Consider the following 21,764-nt stretch of genomic DNA (forward strand, 5'->3'; position numbering starts at 1 on the left):
ATGGGGCATTACAACTGACAGAGTACATTAAAAGGTAAATATACAGTAATAGTAATTTGTTGATGAATGTAGCTTTTCTCAAATCCCTCAAAGCAATAAGGGTAAATTGATGTTCTTCCTCTGGTACTTTTTTATATTAAGGTTTGCTTGATGTCATATTCATTTCTATAAAATGCCAAAACATACAAAAAATCTGATCACAATACCATGTAGAAAAAAGATGGTTGTTTTCAGTGATGCTCTGCATCGATCTTTATTTATCTCAGAGCTACTGTGCAGTTTATTTGTGTCTAATCTCACCTTTGTTTTTACCAAATGAGCTGAAAAGCTCTAATTTCTCTGTAAACTATCTGCAAACCCCAGCTGATTAAAGAGGAGTCATCATTTGCTCTCTTTGACAAGGTTTCCTGGAACCCATGGGATCCAGGAAGAAGGCTCAATTCATCGCCAGTCAGTGGAATCCCAGACCAGAGATTTGTCTGAGAGGCAATTTACTGTCATTTGCCAGAGAGCGCTGGGCTGATGCATAAACATCGTTCCTAATATGCCAATTCATCATCAGGCAGCCAGGGGATTCTGGGTGTGTTCTGATCAAATTTGCACCCAGCGATGATGAGGGGCATGTTGGTTTTGCTGCAGAAAAGTGCAGATCCAGCTATTTGTCACGTCAAGCTACCAAAGGGGAGGCAGAGGAGGGAAGATGCACTGCACAGAAATAATATACTGCAGAAGGAAAGGAAGCTCAAAGGTGTATCACGGCACTCTGTTCATACTCAGCTAACATATGCATTTTTAGCCTTGTAGTTTGGGCTGATCTAACACTTTAGTCTAAAATAAAAACGGTAGATTGTCTGAAATGTTTTACAGGCCTACTGACATTAGTGATCCCTTTACATGATGCCTTTCAACTATAGTTGAGACTATAGGCCAAATTACTTATTATACAGGATACCTCATTCAAAACGTTCTCGTCTGTGTTGGGCATTGTTTACAAATGTAGATACATTTTTAAATCTAACAATAATAATAATAATAATAATAATAATAATAATAATACATCACCGTATGACAATAGCCAGTGGTTTCAAGATTTCATTTTGGAAACTGTGTTCCCTCTCTTGCACATCACAGGAGGTCTTTACTCACAACTGGCTCCAAAAATAATGGATATTCCCTACAAATCATTATCATTTTGTAATGTATACTCATATGTCACTAGATTGTCTGTGACTGGGGTAGGGATTTCTTTGCATCTATTGAATATTTGATATGAAATTGGGTACAAATATATTCACACATTCTCAGCATGCTTTTAAATAAGTAACATTGACATTTGACTATATGATTTCTTTTTTCAGTACTTGGTTATATAAAAAAAAGTAAAATCACAGTACCTGTATTTAGCAGGCATTATGAACAGTGAGGTCCCAGTTTTTGCTAAACATGACAATGTAATCATTTTCCAAAAGCAGTGCTGCAGTAGTCTCACAGAGAGCCTAGACTTCTCCATCTCTATCATACCTTCATAATATGGCCCCAAAGATCACCTGGGAAAGCTATTATTACAGTCTAGTTATGCATTAAAGTAAAGCAAACAGCAGGGGGCTGTGTTACTAAGTTCATGTAAAATGAGAGCTGTTGTCATCACCCTAATGTTAAAAATGAGCTTTCTGAGATGTGTCTTGTGTTGCAAGGTGTCTCTTTCAAACCAGTAATGTTTGGGTTTTGGTGCCTTAAATCAAAATGCAAATGAAAGAAAAGCTAACGACAGTAACAAAATATTCAAATTCCAGCCATCTGGTCAAATTCTGATATGCTACCTGCCTCTTAACATGAACTTTGTCACTCTAAGAGTAAAGTGGATGATTTCCAGCTCACTTCTAGCTCCCTGTGTTTATTCTTGAACTGGTGTAGCTTTGCATCATTACCCATTCAGAATAACTCTTACTTATCCTATAGTGGGCTTTGACATGACTCCTACTGCTAAATACAGGCACTATGAACATTGAGGTCCCAGTTTTTGCTAAACATGACAATGTAATCATTTTCCAAAAGCAGTGCTGCAGTAGTCTCACAGAGAGTCTAGACTTCTCTATCTCTATGAAACCTTCATAATATGGTGCCTTAAATTACAAAAAAAGAAGGAAAAAGAAAGAATATGATCAATTAGCAGTTTTCATTTGTGTAAATTTTACTATATCTGGCATTTTTGTGCAGTTGACTGCGTAAAATGCATTGTGCCATTTTTTAAAGCTTTGAGTAAATAAAATTTAAAAAAATCACAGTGATGATGCACATGTTCGTATAAATCCACAAGAATATGTATCATATATAATACAGTTTGTGTTAAAGGGTTAGTGCATGCTCAGTTGGTACTAAGGAGTCCAAAATCTGCCGCAAAGATTTTCCCCAATGCCATTACACCACCCTCAGCCTGAACCGTTTCATGTTGTTTACACCAAATTTGGACCCCACCATTCAGATGTTACAGCATCACTCATCAGACCAGGCAAGGTTTTTTCCAGTCTTCTGTTGTCCAATTGTGATGAGCACATGTGAATTAGCCTTAGTTTCCTGTTCTTATCTTTTAATCATTCTCTGTAAACCCTGGAGATGGTTGTATAGGACAGCCCCAGTAGGTCAGCAGTTTCTGAAAGACTCAGACAAACTTATCTGACAACAACATTCAAAGCCACTAAAATTATCCCCATTCTGATGCTCTGAACTTCAGTAGGTTATTTGTCTAAGATAATGCCATGGCTTATTGAACAGGTGTAGCCGAACTCACAAAGTGGCTGTTGAGTGTATTATAGCACGTTATTTCTGGACAATCTATGGATTGTCTCAGGCAGGCTTATTTGGCAGACTTGTTGTTCCATACAAAGTCATATATTTGATCATTTTTTCATGAGGTCCCTTTATATTTTTCTTACCCGCTTCATGTAGTGATTAGTTTGGTGTGCATGTGTTTTTTTTAAAGTTCTTTACCAACAAACAAACAAACTACAACAAAACTGCTGCTGAAAAGTCATTTAAAAAATAAAGCTGGTGTTATGGGTTTTGTTTTGTTTTTTCTCTGAGAAAATTTCATGAAAATTGCAAAAGCATCAACAGTAAATGGGTGAAAAATGTGTTTTTAAAAAGGCTGAAGCATTTCTTAAAATGATCAGGCATCATTATTAGTCAAGCTGGAGTAAATAGTGCATTTGCTATGGACTATTTTCAAATGCTGATCAATACACATTTTGTGCTTTACTATTTCCAGAAGCGGGAATGTTGGATGGACTCTAAACACCGTATCTATCCATCCTAATGAAGCAACAGGGTGGCTTTGCAATATTTTTAATTTGACAAAACAAATGAACAAGATTTTGGCTACAGAGAACATATCATAATGATCAAATCGTTGTGTTCTTTTGATTTGTTCATATTATGAAAAATACATAAGAAATTATGCCTGTATCTTCTAGTGACTTGATATGGGCTCTAATGATGAAGCCCACTAACAAGAGCCTCTGTGAAAACATTAGAAAACATTATAAATCAAAGCACCCTTTTTGTTTACCGACCAATTTGCCATCCGCATCTATTGATTTCAGCCAGAATGCCGAATCTTTGTCTTCCAGTTCTGTAGTGCAGCATCATCCTTCAGAGCCCAGACAGTGGCCTTCTGGGAACAGGAAGTGAATCAGAGTCTGCAGTGGACAGACTGACTCTGATGGCTCCCATCTGGCTGTTCTTTAAGGATTCCATCCAATCAAATTAGCTTTGATTGATCAACAAGTGCTGCCATTGGATGGTAGTCATGGCAATATAAATCACCCTCTCCCATCAATACGGATGGCTTCATTGAAGATGAGCAGTGGTGACAAAGTGTGCATGAATTTCAAGGAAGTTGACTTCCTCTTGTACAGTTTAGTAAATTTGAGGTTGCTGCTGGAGAGAAGAGAGATGATGGTATCAGGATCTTGCTGTTCAAAGATGGATGTGATTCAACATGAACTCTGGATTTACGCATGAAAAACTCATCACAGTTATCTTATAAAATGATTTTCTAGCATGCAAATGAGTGCGCTAATCATTACTTATTAACTGATTATAAAATTTCAAATACTATGCACTTACCAAGATACACGTACAACAAACACAGCTATACATTTTGTTTGGGAAGAAACCAAGGTTTGTTCAATTTAGCATCCATCTGGTATTCAACAATTAATTCACTAACAACTTTTTTTTTAATGAGGAAACATTGCCAAATAGAGCTTCACAAATTGGATGTGGGACTCAATACCACTAAAATATTCAAAGTAATGCACAAACAGCAGTTGGAGTAGTAAGTGCTAGACTGAAACATGTCAAATCAACAAAAAATGAACAAGCAAATCAGTTAAAATGGTGGCATGGTCAATTAAAATAGATTTTATTCACTTCTCTAAATATCTTATCAATAGCTGTAGCCAAAAGCTCTAAACAGAGGCAGTTTAACTTATCAGTCACGACTGTACTGTACTGTTCTACTACCTAGCATTATGAAGCACAAGCGGTATGCTATGTGCTGCAGAATGCATCTCCATTGGTGAGTTTCTTGTTGTTTCAGCTTCTAAAGCCACTGAAAACAGTGACTTCAAATTTGGGCCTGGCAATTTTGTGCTAGCCATCCCAGTGCAAGCTTTTCGCCACTGCGTGTCAATGGAAAAGCATGGAACCAGTTTTAGATTGGGCTCTGGAACTGCTTTAGTGGAAAATAGATAGTGTGGTTATCTAATCTAAATCTAAAGTGAACTGAAGTTAAGTAACTTCTAGTGAAGAAGTAGCTCACAGGAGGAATGATGGTGGGCATGACAATGGAAAATAAATTAGAGCGCTAATTAACTAAAGTGATATGATCCTACTCCTTATTTATCATAATAGATTTTCATGTATTGAGAATTATAAAACTGCTATATCGTGATACCATCTTTATTATGGGTGATACTAATGGGAGCTACTGTAATGTCCACCCCATGTGGTAAACTTCTTCAACTGAGTAATTATAAAAAAATGTGGAAACAAACCATTGAGCACAGCTTCTTCAATATTTCCGCTGTTATGTTTAGCTTTCTTTGCATATAAGTTTAGATCTATTTGTTTTATTGTTATTTCAAAGCTTTTGTTTTAAAACTGAAAAAAAGGACTTTGTAAAATTAAAACTATATAGTACCTCATCTCAGTGGAAAAAGTGGAGAGAAACTTGCTTAAAAGCACCAGCCATGGTAGATTTAGACTTTTTACTTTGCAGTAATAAACTTCAAACACTATTTGTGTATGAATGAATTGTAAAGTAGCCATTATAATTTAACCTACATGACTGTAGGGGTTTATAAGTATGGTGTCCATTAGTTGTTAATAAGGGTTGACTGAAGCTGTTCAGATTTCAGTCAAACACACCTGCACAATAAACTACCTCAAATCATCTGCATGATCAGGTGATGGCTGTACATCAGAGATGGGCAGTAACGCGTTACTTGTAATGCGTTACTGTAATCTGATTACTTTTTTCAAGTAACGAGTAAAGTAAGGGATTACTATTGCAAAAACGGTAATTAGATTACCGTTACTTTCCCGTAGGAACGCTGCGTTACTAAAACCGTGATTTTTTTGCGAGAATGTCTCTGTGTGCAGATCAACAATGGATCATATATCGATTGTGGGAGAGAGTATGTGCATGCAGCGTTTAAAGCGTGGAAGTACTGACCTTACTTTGAGTTTGATTCCATAAAAAGTGACAAAAACATTAGTGTCCGTTGTGCGTGGGAAGAAAACTTCTTTTTACAGTGAAAAAAACCCCTAAACAAGCACCGAGTGCGCAACTATGTAATGGGAATTTCACAGAGAAACTCGCGGATTCTTCAACTGACCGCGGCACACCTGCACCAGGGTAAACCTCCGCCTACCGCAGTCCTGCTTTACAGGTGAAAATAGAGCAAAAGGACCCAGTGTCTTTGACTTTCTTTATTTTCTGCTGTGTTTTACTTGCATCTATTTGAAAGACTGAGTGTAAACACAAAAAATATTTTATTTTATTTGCTGGAATGTGCAGAAAATAGGTTTAAATGTTAAACTAATTTATTCAAGTCAGAGAATGTTGCATATAATTAAATTTTTGCTTGATGCATAAAGTTAAAAGATTAAAACTGATAAAACAAGTTAAAAAAAGAGACTTTTCCATTTGATTACATTTTGTATGATGGATTATGCAGAAAAAGTAGAATTGGGCTGAAAGATCTATCGCTTTAGTACCTATTCAGGTTGTAAATCGTGTTTTTAAAAAGTAACTAAGTAACTAAGTAATTAATTACTTTTGAAAATAAGTAATCAGTAAAGTAACGGGATTACCTTTTTGGGGAAGTCATCAGTAATTAGTTACTGATTACTTTTTTCAAGTAACTTGACCAACACTGCTGTACATCAGCTTAAATAAATGGTTATTTAATCTGTCTTACAAAATGTTTGTGAGAGACACTGTTTGAAGTTTTGTTACAGCAGTTCTGTTACAGCAGTAACAATATAGCACCCTGACAGCTTGTGATATTGATAAGTTCATTACCATTTGTACCATTTATACCAGATGTACAAGAAACAATAGATTTGAGAAGACCTGTTTTTGTGCATGCAGGGTTATTGTCTCTTGTTGGGACTCTTTTGACTATATGGAAATAATAATTCATATGAGCTGCCTGGTGATTTATGCAGATGGAGTCTGGGGGCAAAATAAAGAGTCTAATGTACAACTGGGGCCACGTGTTTAGTCTGAGCGCATCAAAAGAATATGAAATTGAGAACGGGGCACGAGGCTAAACAAATGAGCAGCTTTAGAAATTGATAGCAGGTGTTTACATGCGGCATTTTTGCATATTGTAATGTCGAAGCAGGGGTGTGTAATAAACATTACAAAGCGTTGTATAGTCTAATAATCAATATAACTCACAATGACCTTGACGTTTTATGATGGATTGGGAGACACGGCCTACTGTAATTGCTGCCCAGCCCTCCCTCCCTCTTTCCTTCCTTTCACCCTGCCGCCTCCGCTCCTTCTCTCTTCCCTTTTTTGACATTAAAAACCGCTCCATCATCCTCGATGCGCCGCCTTGTCGCCTGCCGCTCAGATGACCATTAATCGCTTAATTCCAGTAAACCTACGTGCGCACAAAAGGCCCCTGTCTGCTGCTTAATGCATGTGTGATTAAGCTTTTAGGCCGACCACACGGCATTATTAGCAAGCAGGTCCTTGTATAGAGAGCCAAATGCCTTCAGGGGGCCCGAGGGTGGTGTAGGATAGAGGAGGGGTGGGTGCGGAGGGTGAGAGGGGAGGCAAGTTAATGACACTGACCCTCACTTCCCCAACAGCTATTCAATTCAACAATAATAACGGGTCACGCAGCTGATTTATGAGGCTCAGGCTAATAATTGTCAATTGCTAATGCGGGGGTTGGAAGGGGGTTAATGCCAGTAGACTATGCTAAATAAAATATGCTTTGACCCCACTGGGGGGGAAAGCAGGAGGCCAGAAAAAAAATGACAGATGATTTTTCAGATTGCCCCCCTCCCCAAAAAAGCTTGTTGCAGTTTAACTGAGTATAAATCACAACGTGGTTCGGCGTCTGTGACTTAAAACATTTATCTGGGACCTGACTCTGACTCTAAGCCTGACTCCGGCCTGCATACCCCATCCGTCCGCCTGCATGGCTGCAATAAATTAATAACAACCAAACAATGTGTCGTGGAGAGGCGGATTCAATTACCAAGTTTATTTACAGGGAAAATCTCATGAAGGCCATTGACCAACGTTAAACAGCGCGGGATGAAACGATGACAAGAGCTCCGATAAGAATTTAATTCCATCTCATTTCAGACGATTTTATGAATCAAATTCTTGAACACTGGCAAGAGATTTAATGATCACATCTTTGCGAAATCTTATTTCAGGACCGGTCGATGGCATTTCTCTGCGTTAATGTCGACTTAGAGGTTGGAGTAATTTAGTAATTGATTCCTTGCCTGGCTCTCGCCCGTGCCAAGGCCGCGTTTGAGGGTAATATGTTTCCTAATCTTATCCACTGGAATAAGATTTTTATGTTAATCCACTGGCTGGTCTCTTGGTCACTTGGGAAGAGCAGATAAAGGCTCAGAGGGGCCAGAGAGGCCAGAGGAGACGAGCTGTGCTCTGCTGGAGCTGGCTGCAGCATCTGGAAGACAGTTAACGTAAGATAAGAGGGAAAAATTACACACAACACAACCTGTAGTCCACGAATTCAAAACAGTTACATTCACAATTTATTACGTGATCATTATAAACCCATAAAGGCGAGATGAAATGGCGCTAAGTTGATTTTCCCCCTCCCTTCTTCTCCTTTACTGTATCTGACGATCACCGTGACCTCTGGTGATCTTATTTCATAGATTTTAACAAGCTGTAAATGCACATAATATTTTCTCCATAAAAATACAAAATACACAAACAACAACACGAGACTGAGCCTGCTCGCAGCAGGCTGTATCCCTGGCGTCTTTTGTGCTGGCTGAACGTTTTTTTCTGCAGACATGGAGAAAGACACCAGCTTCTAATTGAATTTTGCCTCTTCCCCAGATGTCACTTTCCATCTGTGCGCTTGGAAACGCGATGCGCCTTTTACGCACCAGCCTGGAACACCTTAAAGTCTGATGTTTGATCCCCCCACTCCCCCCACCCCAACCCATCCTTTTGAGTTAACATATTTTGGGATGTTCAGTTTTACATGGTGAAAAGAAAGTACACCTAGACAAAATATCCAACACGAATGTGATTTATTACAGAATAATTGCCGCCCATTAATAATAACCCGAATTATTAGTGTAAAGATGTAGCAAAGCCTCCTTTCTCATCTTGTAATCGTTTTTCTCAGATATTTTTCACGCATTTTGCAACTAGAGGGAGACCTTCTATCCATCCCGTCAAATTGAGACATCAGACTAAATTGCCATGAGAAATCGTCCCCAAAATGAATTTTTTATCTGCTCCAGAGCCCCTCCCCTGCAACACGCGGCCTTATTAATAACCGTTTTGATAAGCGTAGGATTTCCTCGGGCGGAGGAGTGAGACATTGTAGGTGAAATGTGACAGCGGGATCCTCCCATCTTTCTCTCTCTCTCTTTATCCTCCTCTGTTACTTTGCCTTTTCAGGGGAGTGGATCCATCCAATCCATCCAGAGACAATGGCATTTTGTTCCACTTTTTGTCCCTCCTGTCGACCCGCATTCCTATATTGCTGAGCAACGATAGTGTGCACTAAATGGAGAGGAGTTCCTCCCATATCCCTTCTATTGTCCGGCACTTGCCAAGGGAATTTAAGGTCTTGCACACATCGCGTTTTCCTGATTTATTTAAGTGAATACATATGGTTGAGGCCCTTTATTTGCACCGTAATTACGAATTAAAGGACAATTATGTTAGTGTAAATCACTGTTTCTTCCTCACTCACGGTGTTTGGAAAAGGTGCTTTGTATGGAGAGTGTTTCAACCTGCAGCCAACAGACCCTGTGCATCCACATAAAAGCTGACTGCACGTCTTGCATCGTGCAAAATCTTTTCAAAAGTCATTGAAGTCAACTCACATTGCAGATTTTCTCCTTTCAGATTTTATATTCTCACATCAAAACAAAATCAAACTGCGGCTTTGGGTGCCAGCCGAACCAGCTGAAAGAATTAAAAGATGTTGAAACTATAAAAAAGGAGGCGTTTCAATAGCTGGTCTATGGCGGAGGGACTATAGACCACAAGAATAAAGAGCAGCTTCAGTGAAAGAAACCGATAGCTAAAAGCTATAATTGTATTTGCCTCGGCGAAATATCAGAAAAGACTTCTCGTTCCTTTGAGCGTTATTAGATTAATTCCCAGAGATGGTTTCTTTTCTCGCTGCCAGACGCGTGGAGGGAGGACGGTGAACCATTTGGCTCTTTGGTTTCAATAATCAAATTAACCATTTGGTACAACTTTTGGGTCCCAGCTCGTGTGTAGAAAGAGAAAATAAAAAAAGAAAACATTTACATAATAGGGACGGTTGTGTCAAGAAAGAATTAACTTTTTTCTGTTCTCATTGATCCCTGGGAAGACAATGTACACAAGGAAGAAAAGGGAGAAACACACTGCAACACGTCAGCAATTGTGGAGAAAAATAATTGATGGCAGAATGCAAGCAGGTTTTCTATTTTTTTTTTTTTTTTTTTTTTTATTTAGCGGGAGCTGCACCTTGTTGTGTTCGGTGCCACATTCAGCCTCATATTCCCCCCTGTTTCAGTTTAAATAACAAAGCAAGTCAATATTTTTACTAAAAGGCAACAATTAAAAAAATAAAATCGTATATTTTATGTCATGGGGCTATAAATGGTGCACAGTCTATATATAGCTATAGAATATATAGGTAATATATCTTATTTTATTTAGTGCCGCTATTTAGAATATGAAATCTTTATGTCTGCTAGCATTTTTCCAGTAAACGTCTACATTGTTTTTATATCAGCCTACAAAAATTATTGTATATAAAACTCAATATTATGACAAAATCAAATATATCCGAGGTACTACAGTTACAAGAAACAAAGATCCATAAAAATCTTATGATGACGTTTTATAGGTTTTACATATTACAAAATTTTGTCTTAATGTCCAAGCTGATAGCCTCAATATAATAATAATAATAGAAAATACTAACATACTCTAGTCATCATTTTATCCTCAGATTATTATAAGAATATTATTGTAACACTTCGATGTAGGGCCACTACTCATATCAATCACCCAAACATGAACAGAATAATAAATTCAATAATCAAACACTTATGTGCTAAATTTAATAAATGCACCGTAATTGCTTTTTCTTCTTTTTGTGTTTCGATCATTTGAAAGGGAAAACTCGCTGCTTCAACAGAGGACTTGAACTCGGTCCAGTGGAAAAAAAGAGGAAGAAGAAACGCATCGAGAGTGTAAGCGCCATACAAAATGGTTCACCTTATTACGCAAACCAAATTAACCACTCAGCCAATATTGTGAGCCTAAGAGGTCCGATGACTGCCTCGCCAGTTCGTTACTTTCATTAGAAAGATGTTATTTGCCAAATAAACGGAATAATGAAAGTAATAAAGACAATTACAAACTCATTTGAATCATAAAAATACACCCGGAAGTTTCGGGGAGATTATACTGCAGCTGAGCATGAAAAGATTTGGAAAAATGTTGGCAGAAAAGGCAAAATTTAGTGTGAAATCGAAGCCGGAAAATACGTTTATTACCGCGCATAAATTCCAACACGTTGGGCTTTGAGCCCATGGAGACAATTTCTACCTTTCTTTCTACCTCCCCCTTAATAACAGCAACAAAGTCGTGAACCACAAATGATACTGTCCGGATTTAAAATCGAGCTGTGTCTAAGAGTTTCGTGTTAAATAAAACCCGAAGAAATCCAGACAGGCGATACTGCGTGCAGGTAGCACACATTCAGTTTAAAAATCATATACGTGAATGCATATCTCGTTTCTCTTTCTCTAAAGTTGATACAAACAGGTAATTAAAAAATTAAACCAGGTGCTTTTGTAACAAATTGTTTACCCCCAATAAAAATATAGATGGTTATAAGAGATAAAAGCCGACACGTTTGGCTTCACTGCAGAAGACCAGAGTCAGGATCAGTGAAAATAGTCGGAGCAGACGGGCAGAAAGAAGAGGTAGAGGGGGAATACTATGTGAAATCCTGCCCAAGGTATACGGTCGCTTAAAAGGCTTAAAAGCTTGGAGAAAATTGGATCAGGGAGAATCGTCACCCAACTTTCATTATTTCCAAGTGGTGTGATTGAATTAAAGGGCAAGATGGTGGTTGGAGAGGAGTGGGGTGGATGGGTAGAGGGGTGGGCGGCGGCGGCGGTGGTGGTGGAGGGGTGCGTAATGGCGAGGTATTAAATTCTAATTAGAGATGCAGGGGATCAATGATAGGGAGGTTGGACAGCCCGGGCCCCCAGTGCCAGCCCAATAGACTGATGAGTTATTGTCATGTAAAAAAGCGCTAGCAATAAGACCAAACGCTTTGCTATTGTCCAAGCGGAAAGAGCCAAGTTTATTATGAGGACTATATGCTCTAGAGACCTCGGGCTAGGCGGCTCTTAGGGGGCTTTTCATAAAACAGGGCTAGGTTCCTATAAAGGAGGCCAGTTTTGGAGCAGGCGCTGAGCAGTGAACATCTACCCACCGTCCAGCCTTTTTTTCCCAATCAGTTCAAACCAAACAAGTAATCTTTCCCCCCAAACTCAGACCGCGCGTCCTCCTCATTTTTGTTTTTATTATTTTTTTCTTTCAAACCCATTTTTTGGGTGCTTTTGTTTGCCATTTTTTCCAGGGAAGTGCAGCTTTCTAACTCTACCGAGCCTTCTCAAATGTATAAAATGGAGTATTCTTACCTAAATTCCTCTGCCTACGAGTCATGTATGGCCGGGATGGACACTTCGAGCTTGGCATCGGCCTATGCGGACTTCAGTTCGTGCAGTCAAGCCAGTGGGTTTCAGTACAATCCCATCAGGACCACTTTTGGGGCCACCTCCGGCTGTCCGTCTCTCACGCCGGGGTCCTGCAGTCTGGGGACCCTGCGGGACCACCAGAGCAGCCCGTACGCCGCAGGTAAGCAGCGGCTCCAGAGCCTCAACCCGGTGTATTATAGGACGCCTTGATTGCATTTGAAAATGGAAATGTGTTTAGTATTTACGAAACGAAATTTGCTTACACAAATGAAAGAATTTATCACGTTAGAAGCGATTGCAGGCAAGCGGTAATTCGGTTACGGGGTTATACTATCCCAGTCACACCCAAAACCGCCAACAGAATTATCTTAAGCTGCCAAAATGATAGGCATAATTTATTTACTTTGCGATGAGACATAAAGCTTCGAAAATAATTAGATAACCAAAGACTAAAGCTCATTATTGACACCGAATTGGAGTTACAGTAGCAACAAGCGGGGCGGATGGGAACATTATGACAAGTTTTCAAACTTGAGCCTCAATCTGAGGAGAACAATTAGTTTAACATTACAATTAACCCCATCACAGGTCTGCAACGTTATCAGTTCTGAACTAATTCAAAGGTAATCAAAGGCATAATACAATTGGAAGCTTTAGCCCAGCGTCCTTAACCGGATTTTAAACAAAATATTGAATTTACTTCCATTTGACAACATCACATTTACACACCCTCATATCTCCCCATTACTGCACCGATAAGACCACTGCACGTGTAACCATGACATTTCATTCACAGTTCCATACAAACTCTTCACGGATCACGGGGGACTGAACGAGAAGAGAAAGCAGAGGCGCATCCGGACCACTTTCACCAGCGCACAGCTGAAGGAGCTGGAGCGGGTTTTTGCTGAAACACACTACCCGGACATCTACACTAGAGAGGAGCTGGCACTCAAAATCGATCTGACTGAAGCCAGAGTGCAGGTACATAACTACCGACTCCTTTTACTCACAGTTACGCACTGGTGGATGCAAATGAGAACTATTTCAAAATACTGGGTCTAATCAATCATTATCACTAGATTTTAAGCAAAAGTTGAACTGCTTTCACAATGTGAAGGGCTGAGTACTACTGCTGTGTACACATTGGCAAAATAGACAACGTCTTTCTTCTGAGGCTTTCAGATATTAAAACATCTTTATATGACTAAATTATTTAGAGAACTCAACTTTTCTGTCGCCCTTTGCTTTGTCAGTCTTCTAGAAATTTAAGTCACGGTCGTTAAACGTTTCTACTTCCACCTTTTCACAACTAAACAGGTATGGTTCCAAAACCGACGTGCCAAATTCCGCAAGCAGGAGCGGGCTGCAGCAGCGGCTGCAGCTGCAGCCAAGTCCAGTTCTGGAAAAAAGTCCGATTCGAGAGATGAAGACAGCAAAGAGACCAAAACCACCGACCCTGACAGCACAGGAGGACCGGGCCCGAACCCCGTGCCCACCTCCAACTGCGGCGGGCCGAGCCCTACTGCAGGCCAAGTCAACACCACCGGGAACGGACAAGCGGACCAAGTGAAGACCTCCGTGTCCACCGGCATGGGAGTGACAGCACCAAGCCAAGGCTGGGCCACCGCACCGGGGACCATCACCTCTATCCCGGACTCATTGGGCGGGCCCTTCGCCAGCGTACTGTCGTCTTTGCAAAGACAGAACGGAGCCAAAGCTACGTTAGTAAAGACCAGCATGTTCTAATGAAGCTTCACATCGGGGAAAGAGAAGCAGAGCAGGGGAAGAGAGATACGTTTCCTCCTTCTCTGGAGACTGAAAAGCAATCGCCCAAGACTGACTTAAGGACAACAAAAAGCAGTTAGGAAAAAAGATTACTACTGTTATCTTTTATTTTTACGCCTTGCGTCGTTTCTTGTGGCCAGTTGGCAGTTTGCGGCAAACATATCCATCTTGACAAGTCAGATCGTCTTATAATAATAATTAAAAAAAAGTTATTTTCTACAAACAAGTGCAAGTTGTGTAAAATCTTTTCAAGCATGTCTCGGGACGAAATACACTGAGAAATAAGACAGAAAATGTCTTTTTCTACGTGCACCAATGTTATCTAAACAGCCATTATTCATGCATTAATTAAAAACACATTAAGCTTGAAATAAATACTTAAAATCGGCTCAATTGACTTGTTAAGATGAATATATTTTGGTCAGATTTGGAGCATAAACAAACGTCGCCGCGCTGGAAAGGCGTAGTGCCATCAGTGAGCAAAGGAGCCTCGTTAAGTCACATTAAATGTCAGTGTTCATCAGATGCTTTGTTTCGTTCAGAGACGTTGAATTTCCACGACTGAGGATGCTTTCCCACAAACATGGTATGAAACAACCAATATCCAACAAGACGCTGACGCATTTTGCTGTTTTGTTCTCTGCAGACACAACCTGCTGTGTGGAAGTGGCCTCTTACAGCTGTGTTTTGGTTTCTAAGGCTGCTGAGAGTTTAGTTTCTTTAAATTATCGATATAAACACAATTATTTCCTCAAGAAAAAAGGCACAAACTTACTGCAATGTTCACCTCTGACAGGAAATCTGTATGTTTTGTGTGTCTTTCTACGGCAATGTTTTTGTGGCTCAAAATTGTATAGTGTTAATACGTATTATTGTCTCCTATAGTTGAACCATAGGCCATACTCCCTCGTAGATCGATCATACAAGTCTTTTTGATGTTTTACAAAATTCCCTCGGAAGAATTTATTTTGGGTAAAAAAGGGGAATGGATGCAAACATTGTATTTATTTCTATATAATTTGCATGTTGTCTCTTTGTCTGATTTTACAATGATTTCCCTCCCATTTTGTGAGCATTATGTAACATGTTTTGTCCAGGATCTGAAAGTTATTTATATGTAGGTAATGAATGCTTATATTTAAGAAGGAAATATTTCTACATGTGCACATAGTTTTCCAGGTGTACCATTGAAATGATTGTTGATGATAAAAAAAAAAAATAATAGTCCATATTGTTTTGTCATGTTTTTCTTTGGGAAAGAAATCGTGGAAATGATCGGTTATTATTCTTTTTGTAGTATACGATTCTTGAACAATTTTGAAAAATTTTTTTGTCACGGTGGTTTGAAAAGGGCGAAGATTTCAGCACCACGGACAGCACCGCGACGTTTCACAATTCGTTCTTTCCGATTGACTTTTGGGAAAAAGAAAAAGAATGAGAGAAGGTAATCGGCCTTTAGTTTAATTTATGAAACCAGGATGTTTCTTTAAAAACAAACAAACAAACAAACAGACAAACAAACAAACAGTCAGTCAATCTTTCTTCAAGAAACTAACTCTTATTAAAAGGCAATGTTTAAATTCGGGGGAAATATTGTATACGAACTTGAAATTAAACTACACTAAAATACACTAATTATTTTTCAAGAAATGAAACTCAATCAGGTTTATTTTTAAAATGGTAAATAAGGAGTTAAACAAACTGGCTGACACTTTTTCTTTTATTAAAAAACATCCGTGGAATCCAGTTTTTTGACTCAAGGCACAATTTGGGAATAATCGCTACCAGATTTTAGGTGAGATCAAAAATACGGAAATCCGTTAGTTGAACACAGAATTCGTTTCATGTATAAGCCAGAGAGTCCATCGAGGTAAAGGTTTTAATTTTATGAAGTCACATTTTAAAAAGGCACTCTAATAAAAAACTCAGGACCTTAATAGGCACCTCTTTGAATTTAAGGCCAAATAAATGTTCGGAGTCGTTATTCTCGGTTTATTCTGACCCAACTTGAGTATTATTTTAGTATCACCTGAAAACATCATTAGGCTACAGACGGGTTTTTTGTGTTTTATCATTAGAAATTTATGGTGCTGTCATAAAAACGCACATGAAAAGAAAAAAAAAAAAGAGGTTTCTATTCTCACTGGGTTAGAATGAGCTATTATATTATTTGATAGTTTATCAATAGGAAGACACATTTTAAACAATTTCTATGTAAATCTTTAAATAACACTCGAAAATTGGTTACGGTCAGCTTTTTGTTCTTGGAGTCACATGACACATAAAAAGGACAAAAACAAATACGCTGTGATTACAGGTGAAATGACTGAGCATAATATTTGTCCGTTTACTCATGATTCCAGACCTGAAGAGTTTCGCTTTGTGACACTTTTAACAAACAGGCATCTTACTAAATCTACATTTTAAAGCATTTATTTACTTTTCTTCTGTAATTTTATTGCAAAATGACCAGACAGAAGCAGGGCGTTAATGTATAACATTTTATTTATAAACATACAGTATGCTATAAATGCAAATGCATTTAAACATCAAATTAATCTATATTTCGCATAGTGCTCAGGTGAATATTACAATAAATACAGAACAGACGTAAAAGGTTTCATTCCCCAACTATCCTGCGATAAGAAGACCGTCTGAATATAGAGCTCCGTCTCAAAGATCCCGCTATAAGAGACTGGGCTTGACAATTATTCGTTAACTAAATTGAGAAAAAAAAAATACACAATCATAACAGAAGTTTAAAAATACTGTAGATCAAGAGATGACCCCAGAGGGGAAGCTTGGCTATAGGACACAGTTCAGGAGGAGAAAAAGGAGGCTGTTTGCTAGTTTGCTTTCATACAGCAAATCATTTGGTTTTAGGCTTAAACGTGCACTTTTTTTCATTACATCCACAACACATAACAGGAAGAGCTCTTCTCATACACCTTAAAAAAGAAGCAAGTGACTGAAAATGTGCAGCCAGCGCCACAAATCTTTAGTTTTCATCCAACCAAATATTGCACAGGTGCAGCTGCTGCTGGTATATGTTTATAGTATTTTTGCTCTTTACCTAGTAATAACGTGTATTAGTGATTTTTTTTTAATTTTCAAGGTATAAATGAATTCTATCATTGAGCCATTATCAAAATTACCTCAATTAAAAGCATAGAGAAGTCTATATCACTCTAGAATAAAACATCCAAATTAAATGAAATTTTCCCCTGCATTATACATTATCTGTCTTTTACCAAGTAGACATCACACGCTTTATTTCATTTTATTCCAGTCTTTGCATTTTTATAGCACTGCAAACCACAGAGGAATGGAGGCGGGGGAATTATGAAATCAAATTTGAGTGAAAATAAACAGTACTTATCAACTAAAATAAAGCGTGATGTGAGGGAGAGCTGCAGCCTTCTTGTCTGCAGTTTAAAATTTGGCCAGATCCCTCCAACAAAATAAAATAAAACAACATAAAATAAAGAGAAATAAAACACCATCATACAGCTGGTGTTTTTTCCTGCATCACCTTGCTTTCCTAAGGCACATTGAAGTCTTGACTTTCCAAGCTGATAGATTGGAAGAGGAACAACCTGCTGTGACCCAAAAGCACAAAACCAGCTTTTAAGTCCTGTTATTGCCCTAATGATGAACCTACATCCATACTATGTCTTTATACTCGAAGCTAATTTTATTCTGTAAAGAAAAAGAGACACTGGAGGTCACTGCAAGGGCCAAAGGATAAAAATAGTGGCTTGCTCTATATTGTATTTGAGTCTAAATAGTCACCTTTATTGCACTTTCTATATCTGTTTGCTGTAATTTATCACTTAACTGAAGGAGGATACACTTATTAATGTGTTTTGGATTAAACCTGTTTAGGCTCTCTGTCTGCCTAGCTGCCTTACCGCATAATCTATATTCTTTCCAGTTTTTGGATGCTTATCCCTCCAAATTAAGAAAATCTCTCTTAAACGATAAAAAGTGATATAATATACTGGCAATAATTCACATTTTTGAACACCTTGTTTGTTTTTGTGTGTTCATTCAGACAGTACAGGGCATCAACATAGTCTACCTGTGTTTGAAGCATCTGCAGATGTGTTTTCTTTTCAACATGGCTGCCGCCTCAGAGCAGTCTTTTTCTCGCTGCTGCGTGATGAAACACAGTCTGTGGTGGCATGAGGACCAATCAAATCCAGATTTCACTCATGCATCAGATGACACACATATGAAGATTTTTTTTTTTTTCCCCACATTTGGGCCACATGATGAATCTTGAATGGTTATCGAACTGCAGAAGATGCAAAGATTCTGACACACTGCGAAGGACGTGATTTGCAGATAATCAGGTTAAAACAGGGATGGGGGGGTTCTTCCTTTGAACCTTGTGCTTGTCAGTCGAGCGTCACAATGTGGTTGGCTGTCCGGCAGCTTGACAGGAAAGGAAAAGAGGGGAAAGAGAATCAAATTGGCAATTTTTATAAACCACAATTGTTTTTCTGGGACTTCATGTTCAAGGACATGGAGCTTTAATGAAAGAAGACCTTCTTAATTTGAGATAAAGACTCAGGAGTTTTCTGATAGAGGCCCTGATTTGATTTTGCGGTTTACTGATCCCCGAATGATAACGGCTGTTGAGAGGTTACTGAAACACGAGCTGTGTTGTTTGAAAAAGTTTTGCTGTTGTGCAGTAAAAGTGAAAAGGGACAGAAAGTTACTGTCTTCCTCTTCTGAGTGCAACACCCCCATTTCCTCCTTCTGCCCGTTTCAGCTTCACTGCATCTGGTGCACCTGTATTAAGCTGCGCTGGCGAGGATTTTCATATTAAAATACACTTGTCCTATCAGCCTCACAGTTACGCTGCAATAAAGAGTCTAAGTTTTGAAACACACTGAAAAGTTTTAGCATAAAATAGTGTCAAGTTTACTTTGAAAACAATAAATCAAAATAAATTTGGTTTGTTTTTCTACCTGGTTCATGAGAGCCGTATTTACTGCTGCTGCTCACATTATTAAAATCTGCATTTATTCATCATTGAAAATAAGACATATGGCCAACATTAGCAAACAATAAGGGAGAAGAATACCTTTCCCTTTTTTTTTTTCCTTCTAATTTTATACAAAGATTAAACTTTTTGTTTTGTGAGGATGATGCAAAAAGATAGTTATTTATTTCTGGTTATTTTTAGTTATTTATGGTGGTGTTGTTTTCTAATTCCGTACACCCTGACCACAGACGTAAACATTCCTTGTGAATGTTCCATTCTCCCTGGGAGACATAGATATAATGTAGGGGGAGACAGAGGAGGAAGACATAGGAGAGGGTTCAGGAGGACTCACAGCGGGAGCGGATGTAGCACTGGTGGCAGTTGAGGAGGCCGTTTTTTATTCGAACATCCGTCCCTGTGGTTGTATCGCCTAACTGTCCTTTACACACGCCACACTGAAGAGAGAGACAGAGGGAAATTGCAAATGTTGTTACCAACTGTTGTATCCTAAAGGAGAAGCCTGGTGTTCCCCTAAGAGTTTCTAAGTGTCAACAAATCCAGTGAAAGACTTCATTAAATCTTTTTGGCTTTCAAACCTTCACTTTCTGTGGTACTGAGACTCAAACCAATTATTTCTACTAAAAGGTGGACATTTTTAAAGACAGATCACATACAGATGGGTGACTGATTATTATTAAATCCTTTATTTATACAGGCTGTCCTTTTCCAAGTTCAGGAAGAATACGGAACACAGCTAATTTTAAAATGTCCTGTGACCTGTTATTGTAAGTGCTGTACATAAATTTAATCAAAGAGCAGAGGTAACCAGGCAGTCTTTGAAGCAAAGCCTTGTAGAGCCTCATCGATTCAACTGATACTCTTACACGTGTTTGATGATTTAAAAATTGTTTGCACTTGACTTGACCTGAAATATTTGTAGACTATTGTCTGAAGTAAAAAATGAAGAAAAACAACAATAATTTAACCACTCTTATCTTTTAACACTGCTACTCATTTTATCTAATCTAATCTGGATAATACACAAAACAGAGAATGACAAAGATGAGCACTCTCTCTTTCATCAACCTTAAAGCAGTGGATGTGGAAATAGAGGCTGAGGGTCTCTATGATCATGGCAGCCCCTTTCCCTAATGGCTGACCACAGCTGGAACACAGCTTCTTCCCACTGACAGACCTATAGGAGAGAGAGAGAGAGAAGTAGGAAGACACATAGATGGAAAATCACCAATATTAAGATAGAATCTGGTTTTCCACTCTTATGTTTTGTGGTGCTCTTTTTGACCCCTGCTAACTTGTGAGTCTGTATATTTAAAATATTGAAAATTCATTGACTAGTATGCTGACTTAGCTCCTGGGGAAAAGCTAATATTTCAGGGGTTTTTGGTGTAGCCAAGAAATCCAGACTCTCTGTTCCTTCTATCAGTCACTGTCTTTGAATGGAAACACATTTAAAAAAAACAACATTATCATCAGTCAGTAGATGTGTTTTCAGCAAATGCATCCCCTCTTTTGATCTCTACAAGGACTGCTCACCTGTGTGTAACTTAAGCCTGCTCAAACACGATTTGCCAATAAAACTGCAAACAGAAACCAGAAAGCCAGAAGTCTTATTCATTCCCTATAGATTCTGCAGGCAGTTATCTGTGGCAGAGATTCATGTACGTGCTGTCTTGTGCTTTCACTGATGTTCAGCAGAGGCTGTTTGCTGACATCATGGTGTACATGTATGTTTTTGGTCTCCTCTGCGTGCTGTTAACTGCATTTTAAAAACATGTTAACTGAAAGAAAACACAATTTCTTAAAGCTGGATAATGGATCATTTGGAGCAGTTTATGTGAATGTGCTCATTGTACGACGATGAAACATAAAAAAAAAAAATACATAAAATGAATGAATACACTGCTACTTCTCGACTCCACCATTCTTTGGTTCTATTCAAATACCATACAGGTTAGAGGGTAAATGCTGCTGGTACATGTTATGAGCTGGGTGGAGAAATGCAAGCAGCAAAGCAGAAAATGACAATGCAGAAGTGAATCACAAGCTCCCTTTCCTCCATGTGGGCCATTTGTGATGCAATACCTGTTGGGTGCTGGAGGCAGTGCGTCAGAGGGTGGTGGGCATGCTGCAGGGGTTTTTGATGAGCTGCGGCCCATGTTATTATCAATAGGGCCACTCCTGGAAATGGACAGCAACATGACGATGACTCGCAGTTACAGCGACACTATTGGCTGTCAGAGACAGACACGAGCCAATCCAAGACAGAACAACAGTCAAATCTGCTCAGTGATGTTTGGATAGATCCAGCATTACTTCATCCATTAAAATGTATTGTTATGTGTTACTAGAGTATATGATTCTGCTGATAAGGTTTATAACACTTCGGTCATGGCAAACAATAATGCTGCTTCAAGTACTGGAAGACTATGAAGCAAAATGC

The 21,764-nt window shown here is 38.7% G+C and overlaps 2 protein-coding genes across 12 annotated transcripts in view; one reads left to right on the forward strand and one right to left on the reverse strand.

The window, feature by feature from the left end:
- The first annotated feature begins 12,097 nt into the window (after positions 1-12,097).
- Positions 12,098-15,529, forward strand: phox2bb (paired like homeobox 2Bb). Its single transcript, XM_085469489.1, has 3 exons — positions 12,098-12,682; positions 13,319-13,506; positions 13,843-15,529. The coding sequence occupies exons 1-3, from the start codon at positions 12,442-12,444 to the stop codon at positions 14,269-14,271; spliced, it is 858 nt and encodes a 285-aa protein (XP_085325615.1). The 5' UTR covers positions 12,098-12,441; the 3' UTR covers positions 14,272-15,529.
- A 1,268-nt stretch (positions 15,530-16,797) lies between these two features.
- LOC146716900 (LIM and calponin homology domains-containing protein 1-like) overlaps positions 16,798-21,764 on the reverse strand; it is an 83,709-nt gene continuing 78,742 nt past the window's right edge. For 10 of the 11 annotated variants that reach the window (XM_085469514.1, XM_085469508.1, XM_085469522.1 and 7 more), the window contains 4 exons: positions 21,407-21,502; positions 20,390-20,498; positions 19,656-19,758; positions 16,798-18,747 (listed from right to left, as the gene is read on the reverse strand). In XM_085469514.1, coding sequence (XP_085325640.1) covers positions 18,722-18,747; positions 19,656-19,758; positions 20,390-20,498; positions 21,407-21,502 — 334 coding nt within the window. In that variant the 3' untranslated portion in view covers positions 16,798-18,721. The remainder of the gene's footprint in view (positions 18,748-19,655; positions 19,759-20,389; positions 20,499-21,406; positions 21,503-21,764) is intronic. The other variant, XM_085469529.1, reaches the window with a different exon arrangement.

The sequence above is a fragment of the Copadichromis virginalis genome, linkage group LG2, assembly GCF_057382275.1.
Source record: "Copadichromis virginalis isolate Kocher_CV1m ecotype Utaka linkage group LG2, C_Virginalis_male_GT1.1, whole genome shotgun sequence".
NCBI classification, from domain to species: domain Eukaryota; kingdom Metazoa; phylum Chordata; class Actinopteri; order Cichliformes; family Cichlidae; genus Copadichromis; species Copadichromis virginalis.

Bases quoted from the DNA above. Each gene is read 5' to 3' on its own strand.
- phox2bb (XM_085469489.1), top strand. From the start codon at position 12,442: ATGTATAAAATGGAGTATTCTTACCTAAATTCCTCTGCCTACGAGTCA. The intron at 12,683-13,318 runs GTAAGCAGCGGC...TTTCATTCACAG, and splicing joins GAGCAGCCCGTACGCCGCAG to TTCCATACAAACTCTTCACG. The intron at 13,507-13,842 runs GTACATAACTAC...ACAACTAAACAG, and splicing joins TGACTGAAGCCAGAGTGCAG to GTATGGTTCCAAAACCGACG.